This window comes from Zea mays, chromosome 10, assembly GCF_902167145.1.
Source record: "Zea mays cultivar B73 chromosome 10, Zm-B73-REFERENCE-NAM-5.0, whole genome shotgun sequence".
NCBI classification, from domain to species: Eukaryota; Viridiplantae; Streptophyta; class Magnoliopsida; order Poales; family Poaceae; genus Zea; species Zea mays.
In genome coordinates, this window is record NC_050105.1 from 93,200,151 (window position 1) to 93,208,525 (window position 8,375).

Below are 8,375 nucleotides of genomic sequence, written 5' to 3' on the forward strand. Positions count from 1 at the left end.
TAGGTGGGATGATCATTGTTAACTGTAGTGCTTATTTGCTAGCTAATAATAGGTATGTGCAACTTGGAAAATTAGTTTCTAGTTTTTTTTAAAAAAAGTAATATTATTTTACAAAAAATATGATAAATGTCTGACAAAACAAAATGTGAAAAATAAAACATGATACGGTAAAAAGTTCCCTAGACCCAAATTAAAGTGTCAATTTGTTGTTGAGCCATAGCTCGTCAAAATATACTGGCAGAAAACTTCATAGTACGTTGTTTCAAATATAGTAGCCAACAACCTTTTAAAGTTATTTGGTCTTCAATTTGAAGATGAGAAATATACACCGGTACAAAGAACCTCTACAAAGACGGTTCTTAACTTATTTTGCCAGTGGTGGAGGCTAGTAGAATTATTTCTTTTCACATGCGGTTAATTGAGAATTGCCAGCGAAAGTGAAAATCAATTTTAGAAAATATAAACTGGGTTTTAAAAACTGCAAGTAACACAGTTGGTGTCAATCGAATCGAACCCCCAACCTCACTATCATGTGTAGCTTCCTCTACCAATCCATTCATCACTTGTGTCTAGATTATAGTTTTGTTGCCCACATATTAGAACAAACCGAGTGTAAATTGATTATTTGAAGCTATAAACGAATTCAAACTAAAAAGTTATCAACTATAGAATTGAATAACTTTTTAAGTTCCACAACTTTTAGTTTGGTGTTTTTTCCATCCGAGGTTGTTTGCAAAATTTGCATTTTTAATTTGACAAATTCAGATGCAATTTTGAGAGCCCAAAAGGTTATAAATAAACAAGTTGTCAACTGTAAAGTTTGATAACTTTTAGAGATCTATAACTTTTATTTTGTGGTTTTTTCAAACGAGGTCATTTCAAAACTCAAAAAATGGATTTTAAATGGTTTCTATAAGCAATTTCTTAAGAAAACAATAAGTAGAAATCATATTTGTATTGGCGGATTCTTAAAAAACACCAGTAGAAATCATGGATTTGTATTGCCGGTTTTCGTAAAGAACTGTCAATACAAATATGATTTATACTGGTAGTTTTCTTGCAATTGCAGTTTTCTAAGAAAACCTCCATTTGTCGGTGTTTCGAACTTGCATCGTCGAGTAAATTTGTGTATGCGCATTTTAGGCCCGAATGGTGTGCTCAGTGGACGTAAGGGTTAGTTCGGGCATGCCTTTAGAGAGCCGACTTTGACTTTTTAGAATGTTTTTATCCCCTATGACCCATGGGCCAAGGGGCCTAGGGTAGTGGTGGAGCCAGCCCAAAGTTAAAGCCTAGGCACCATGAAAAGATTAATTCGTAATAAACTAATCCATGCAAACCAAATAGGATTATTACCTTGTTTGTTGTGTGGGTGTTGCATATTGGAGCTAGATATGCAGATTGCGTGCCATAAATTGTACAACCAAATTGCATAATGTATAAGCAATCAAACAATACCCACCTAATTTTTTAGGTTAAATGAACTACATGAAGCCTCTCTGTTTCAAATTTCAAGGCTGGAGCGTTGGATCTAGCCCGCCGACCTGGGTCGCTGGGCCATGAAGCTCGGGCACGTGCCTGGGCATGTCGGGCCTCAGCTCCCCATTGGCCTAGGGTTTTTAACCCGGGCAAGGAGAGACTATGAATAGGAGCAAGACAACCATTGTGAGACCAGAGATGAATTTCTCGCTTGAGATTTACCATTTTTCGGTAAAGTTTCCCATTCTCGCTACCGACCGAGAAACGAAAACTGGTCTGGTTTTTAGTGAATTTTGGTTTAGAATTCAAAGATATGAAAGCCAAACTGTGGTCAACAAAACGGTATTCGAAAAATGCAAAACAAAAATGTAATCGTTGTGTGAGACATCGTCGGCAATGCTAAATTAAGTCGACAACTATTTTTTTGGGGTCTTTGGTGGACATGGATTTGGTTTATGCATTTGAGAGGTAAGTATCTATGCTATACAGACACGTTTTGCAACAACTTGTACATTATATAATTTTTTTTTTCCTATGGCGCATCTATGTTATATGTCTTGCTAAATTTATTTGGCGTTTAGTTCGAATCAGATGTGGTGTTCGTCCACTAAATAATATTAGACATATCTTTGGTTCTTGGTTAACTAGTCTGGATAATAGAATGAAAAGTCACTTTATTCTAGGAGCCTCGGCTATATGTTGGGCAATCTGGTTGAGCAGGAATGATGCGGTGTTTGATAATGCTCCAATAAAATCTTCTTTTGCAGGTGGTTTTTCGGGGTACGCATTGGCTCCACTTGTAGGCTCAACTACAACTTAGATAGGATGTCAAGAACTAATAATCAAGACATGTCATAGATTAGAGGAGTTGGTGAAGCAGATTTTTAGACATCATGGATGGAGATCTGCATTTAGACTTTGTCTTTAGTCTCATTTCGGCGCACTATGTTTTGTTTTTTCTGAGTTTTTAGATAGTGATGTTCCTAAGTATGTAATAATTCGGCTATAGTCTCTTTGAGACAAAGGCCGGGAACTTTCAATTTCTCATTATCTAAAAATATATAACATAGACATGTTTTGGTTAATTAGACGCTATTAATTAATTTGGTGACGTACGTGTTTGGTTTTTGCGTCACTAAACTAGGTGATCTTACTTTTTAAGGTTTTGGTATTGTTTTGTGAGTGCCGTATATAACATGGAATCTCGGAGAACGAACATAGACATCCACGTTCGTAAAAGTTGACATCCTGTCGCACGTGGCGTGGGCAATAATGCATGATCGTTAGTTAGCGGTGCTCGATCTGTAGTTCTGTACGCAGGAGGCCGCCATATATATAACAGAAACCACACTAAACTGTGCCATACGGTGCGTGCTATAGTCCAAAGCTCTGGCGGCCGGCCGGAGATATAAATAGCACAAGTGTTCTGAGCTAGCGCTTTACCACGCAGTGGGTTCCGATGTGTGACGCATTAATAATAGTATAACACTGGAAATTAAAGTAGGGTCATATATTTGTGTCTGCAACCGTAATTTATCATCTACTGTCACTGAGCTGCTAATCATAGGCTTTATAGCAAAGTAAGCAAACCAACTACCAGCGCATGCACATGATTGGTTGGTGAGACGGATCATCTAGTGTGTGTGTGTATATATATATATATATATATAGCCAAGACCTGCAGGAAGAAATCCATACGAGGAATCTGCTGCATCGATTCTAGTCGGCAGAGCAGATCTGGCAGCACAAAGGATCGATTTGTAGCGAATGACGATGCATGGTACGTCGATTTCCGGATCTGCCGCTGGTACATTGAGGTACCGTTCAATTCATTCGTTTAAATTTGCACAGGCGCGGATATAATCAAGTTTTCAAATCCATGAACGTTCAAATTAACTGTTGAATCTGATCAGATTGATGTGCATGTCTGTACAGACTACAGAGCTAGCTAGCTTGTTATTATTGGAGCTTGCGTCGCGGATATGTCGACGTCCTCAGCTGGTACTTTGATAACGGCGGCGGAAGTCTCACTGGCTTGCAAGATCATTGGTTTCTTCAATGACTGGGCTCTTCGGTTGGCGACTCTTGCCAGCTTGGCCTGCACCCTAGTCCTCATGCTCTTGGCCGACACCCGCCGGCACAACAAGTACCCCTTGCTTGTGTTGTTAGTTTGGGCGGCGTACCAGGTGCAGCCACAGGTCGGGGGCTACGCCCTCACCCACCTCACCATCAGCAGCGCAACAACAACAACAACCACGACGACCTCATCAGCGCGCGAGCAGCAGCTAGTGGCGTTCTGGGCGCCACTCCTCCTGCTCCATCTGGCAGGACCGGACAACATCGTCGCCTTCACCCTGGAGGACGGCAAGCTCTCCTGGCGCAAGCTCCTCGACGCCATATGGAAAATAATACAGGCCCTGTATGTCATGCTCAAGTACATATACCTTTGCGACAGCGGGGTCCTGCGCTCCGCGTCCTCCATCATGGTCACCCTCGGTGTAGCCAGGTACTCCGAGAGCGTGGTCGCCCTTTTGCGAGGCAACATGGACAACCTATGGGGCTCCGCCTCCGCCGGCGACGACGAGCGCAAGCCGCCGCAAAGCACCGGCGAGTACGGGGCTGCTGCCGCCGCCGATAAAAATGAAAAAGAACTGACCACCCTGCTCTATTCCCACACTCAGTTCCTGGCTTGTGGCCGCCGTGCCATGGCCGATTCCTCCGTCGACACGGATTCGCCCAACTATGCCATCGCCCGGAACATCTTCTCCCAGCAGGACCCAGATGGTGTACGCAAGGTGGCCGGGATGGAGTCCTCCCTCATGTACGACGTCCTCTACACCAAGGTCACCGTGGTGCACACCTGGGGAGGCTACCTCCTCCGTCTCGTCTCGCCGGTCGGCACGGCGACGGCTTCCTCCTTGTTCTGGCTCTACCCCAAGGACAGCGAGGAGACTCCTGACGTCGTCATCACCTACATCTTGCTGGCGGCTGCCTTCTTCCTGGACGTGGTATGGCTAGTGAGGGCCCTAGGCTCCACCTGGGCATACTCGTTCCTGAATGCTAGGGCAAACATGTGGCTTCACCATAAACTGCTGTGCAGCGGATGCTGGCTCAGGCTCCGCCGCATCCTTGTCGGGCTAGATCTGTTGTGGCTATTAGGGATTCGGAAGGATCCGAGCAGCCGCAGGATGTGGTCTGGAAGAGTTGGGAGGTACGACTTGCTGGCTGAGTGCACCCGGCGTCCATCCATGGTGGAGCGCCTGTGCACCTGGCTGGCCAGCAACCTCAGATTGGAGGACATCTGGAAGGAATACCAGCACTCGAGGTGCATCTCTGAGGCTCTGAGCTCGAGCGAAGAGCCCAGAAGGTGCTGTTCGAGCGGATTCAGCAGAGACTGTCCGGCAGTGCTGACCGCCGCTACTCCATGGAGGACATCACCACACTCTGGGGCCAGGAGGCGGTCAAGAGAAGAAGAAAGCGGGACAAGCTCAAAGGCATCAAGCTGGGTATTTTCGGCCGTGAGTTCCAAGAGGACGTCCTCTTGTGGCACATCGGCACCACCATCTTCCTCGCCCGCAGCGATCGACAGCTGCTCAAGGACAAGGCCAACAAGTATCTGGGAGCAGTCGAGGCGCTGTCGGACTACCTCATGTTTCTGCTTGCTGTACGCCCGAGCATGCTGCCGGGACTAGAGCTCCGGAAGCTGTTCGAGGTCACCTGCAAAGCTTTGAAGGACTCAGGGTCAGGGGTTCGTCGAAAGGCTGGTGAGAAATGTGTCCCCTGTCACGCAGCTAGAAAGGCGAAGCTTGCTGAACTAGTGCAGAAAGAGATGTCTGGCCACAACCAAGCCTCGGTCGACGCTAATCGGCGTCTTATCTTTGTCGCATGTCAGCTTGCCACTGAGCTGTTAAAAGTGAAAAAGGATCAGATGGAGGAACTACTGGATCTCATGTTTGACGTGTGGGTGGATAAGATCTTGTATGCGGCCACCCGCTGCAGCAAGGACTCCCATGCCAAGCAGCTTGCCCGGGGTGGTGAGCTCACAACCATCCTGTGGATTGTGGCCGAGCACGCTGGCCCGTTTCAAATTGGGGAAACCAGCATCAGTGATCCTCCACCATTTGACGGCGACAACAACAACAACAACAACAACAACAACAACAACAACAACAACAACAACAACAACAACAACAACAACAACAACAACCACGACGACGACGACGATTGTCCATGTGAAAAGCTCGGCAAAGAAAAAAAGAAAAAGAACTGCAACGAAGATCCTGATGTTTGCCTAGACATTTGTTGTGTGAAAGATTACTGTTGTACGAATGAATACTATTACTGCTGATGAGCAATTTTCGGGTATGTTTTGTTCCCAATTCAAAATATAGAAAGCCATGAATGCATAAGTATAGTAGGAAGTGACACGGCTATTTCAATTCTATTATTTTTTAGGGATTTTTATATTGGTGCCCTTAGTTGTACCTAAGTACTCAATTTTATCTTATGTTTTTCTTCTTGCTCAGTTTTACCCACGGACACGTTCCTTCGCTCAGAAATACGCCTGGACGCAAATTAACTAGAATCAAACAACACATACATAGAATTCTAAACATAAAGTTTTGAAGGATATGAACCACATTCATCCGTGTGTCAATTCTACTTGATCTTTCCCTATAAAGTTTTGAAGAAAAATATCTAGTCTGGTGCGCTCTTTTATTAACCCTTCCCGTGATGGATTTTCACAACTAGCTCCCGGTCCCAGGGCAGAAGGTGACGTCATAGCTGGAAGCGCCGGAACAGGTGAAGGTGCTGCTGGTGTCGTCGTAGGCGTAGCTGTACGCCGACGGGCATGCGCTCTTGAACACCTGCGAGTAGTTGGTCGGTCGGCACGTCGCCGGCGTGCCGTACTGGCCGGTGCAGCAGTAGCGCGCGCTGCCGTAGGCGCTGCACGCGCTCTTGCACGCCACGACGCCGCCGCTGCCGGACGAGGCGACGACGCGGAGGTCCGCGGGGCACATCGCGTTCACGTCGCCCGCGCACGCCGCGGGGCGACAGTCGCCACCGCCGCCCGAGGGCGCCACGCGCACCGGCACGTTGAAGCCGTCGACGAGGCTAACATCGTAGAAGTCCTGCCCGCCGCTCCCCGGCGCTGCGAGCGTGACCTCGACGAGCGAGACCGGCGGCGCCGGCCCGCGGCCCTGGCAGGCGACGTCGCCCGTGCCGCAGTCGGCCGTGGCGCAGGAGAAGCGGCCGGTTGCGGAATCGACCGCGCAGCCCGTGCGCGCCCAGAACGTGCCGGACCATGTCCCTGACGACGGCGCGTCCAGGCGGGACGTGGCGGACCGCGCCAGGTAGAAGCCCGAGCTTGCGAGCGGCGGCGAGCTGGCGCCGTGGAGCGCGCCCACCCACACCGGGTGCTGGCAAGCGTTGGTGAACCTGAACGACGCCGCTCCGTCCACGCCTAGCGCTACATATTCAAAAATGAACGCAGAGAGAACAGAGAAATCATGGAAGGGTTGTTTCTAACTTTCTATAGAAGGAAAAGAATAAAAATCATGAAAGAATACAATTAAACGAGCTAAACAAAGAAAAGAAAATGAGTTGATCAGAAGTGCAGATTATAGGAAACAAAAACTTGATGTGAATCCAATTTCACGCACAGACCAGAAGTCCAGAACCAATGATGAAATCAGGTTTTTCTCCGCGGCAATGCTGAATCAAAATAATTAAATAAAAAAATAGCACCAAACAAAAAAAATGACACACAAACAAAGAGCAACAACATATGGGAATGAAAAAGAATCCCACCGCACCGCACCTGCGAGGTGAATAAGCTGAAGAATCGAAAGAATGGCTGGAATGAGCATCCTGTTCCTGCTAGCTCCATTGACTCCGGCAGAGAGTTGGAGAAGAAGGTGAGCTACCGCCATGGCAGTAGCAGAGCGCACGCACAAGAAACCTGGCCGATCGGCCTCGATCTCGATCACAGAATCAGATAATCGGGCAACCACAGGACTTCTACGCTGCTATATATATAATCTGCTGATATCTGTCTTGCACGTATATACTGCATCTCAAGCAAAATCAAGAAGCTAGCCCCAAGCAGGTACGGTGGTTGTAGAATAGAAAGAAGATGCGTTGAAGAGAGAAAAGGGCAGGCAGGCGACAGATGAAGAAAAAGTTTGCACCTTTTCGGCGAATTTATGTCGGTCCCTCACGCTTGGCGTGAGCTATCTATCATTCTATAGCTGCGCTCTGCATCATGCAGCAGCTAATTTGCCAGCTTAGCTAGCTGTACGAACTGGATCGATGACTTCATGCACGGATCGTCATCGCTTTAATCCACCGATCACATACAGGAGTATTAAATTGGTCTAGATCTCGCTCCCTTTTCGATTTGGTGCGGGTTTGGTGGCGCTCTGCCCTGGAGGCCTGAACTTACTGTCCGTGCCTGAACCTTGTCTCTGCATAAGTCAATTGACTGGTGAACTGATAAAGGCTGAGGATTCTTTTCGGAGGGCGCAAATAAGAGAAAGTTGGCAAATGATGAAACTCTTTGCTGGCTCCAAACAAACAGATGGACCAGAAAAGTGCCTTTCATTTGTTGTAAGAACGATGGAAGGAAACATTCTTGTCTTTTCTTCTCTTCGGGGTATAACATAGAAAAAAAAAGGTTGACAAACGGTCAACATGTATGGGTTTGCAAATTCACAAACATATGTTATCTGAGTGTAGATTCGGTTTAGAATCTAGCTAGGGGCATTTTTTATTTGCCAGTAAAAAACAATAGAGTGTAGATTCAGTTTAGAATAGATAATCATACTATAAAGAGGAAAACTTTTGCCATTGGGTGGATTTACTCTATGCATATGTATTGTACATAGTGAGAATGTAAA

The 8,375-nt window shown here is 46.6% G+C and overlaps 2 protein-coding genes across 4 annotated transcripts; one reads left to right on the forward strand and one right to left on the reverse strand.

The window, feature by feature from the left end:
• Positions 1–3,170: 3,170 nt before the first annotated feature.
• Positions 3,171–5,742, forward strand: LOC103642628 (uncharacterized). The gene is made up of 2 exons (XM_020546007.3): positions 3,171–3,293; positions 3,412–5,742. Exon 2 carries the CDS (start codon positions 3,459–3,461, stop codon positions 5,166–5,168), a length of 1,710 nt encoding a protein of 569 aa, XP_020401596.1. The 5' UTR covers positions 3,171–3,293; positions 3,412–3,458; the 3' UTR covers positions 5,169–5,742.
• A 281-nt stretch (positions 5,743–6,023) lies between these two features.
• Positions 6,024–7,943, reverse strand: LOC100192090 (putative thaumatin domain family protein). 3 transcript variants are annotated; one of them, XM_023301113.2, is made up of 3 exons: positions 7,668–7,940; positions 7,298–7,546; positions 6,052–6,946 (listed from the first exon to the last, which is right to left on the reverse strand). In XM_023301113.2, exons 2-3 carry the CDS (start codon positions 7,407–7,409, stop codon positions 6,225–6,227), a joined length of 834 nt encoding a protein of 277 aa, XP_023156881.1. In that variant the 5' UTR covers positions 7,410–7,546; positions 7,668–7,940; the 3' UTR covers positions 6,052–6,224. The 3 variants fall into 3 exon arrangements, with proteins under 3 accessions (XP_008661346.1, XP_023156881.1, NP_001130985.1); XM_008663124.4 differs by having other exon boundaries at positions 6,024–6,940; positions 7,298–7,943; NM_001137513.1 differs by lacking the exon at positions 7,668–7,940 and having other exon boundaries at positions 6,101–6,946; positions 7,298–7,449.
• Positions 7,944–8,375: the final 432 nt, after the last annotated feature.

What these genes read in the sequence shown, in the direction of transcription:
- LOC100192090 (XM_023301113.2), bottom strand. Translation starts at nt 7,409, where the DNA reads ATGGCGGTAGCTCACCTTCTTCTCCAACTCTCTGCCGGAGTCAATGGA. An exon ending in TCAGCTTATTCACCTCGCAG is followed by an intron (nt 6,947 to 7,297) that starts GTGCGGTGCGGT and finishes TTGAATATGTAG; the next exon opens with CGCTAGGCGTGGACGGAGCG.
- LOC103642628 (XM_020546007.3), top strand. Translation starts at nt 3,459, where the DNA reads ATGTCGACGTCCTCAGCTGGTACTTTGATAACGGCGGCGGAAGTCTCA.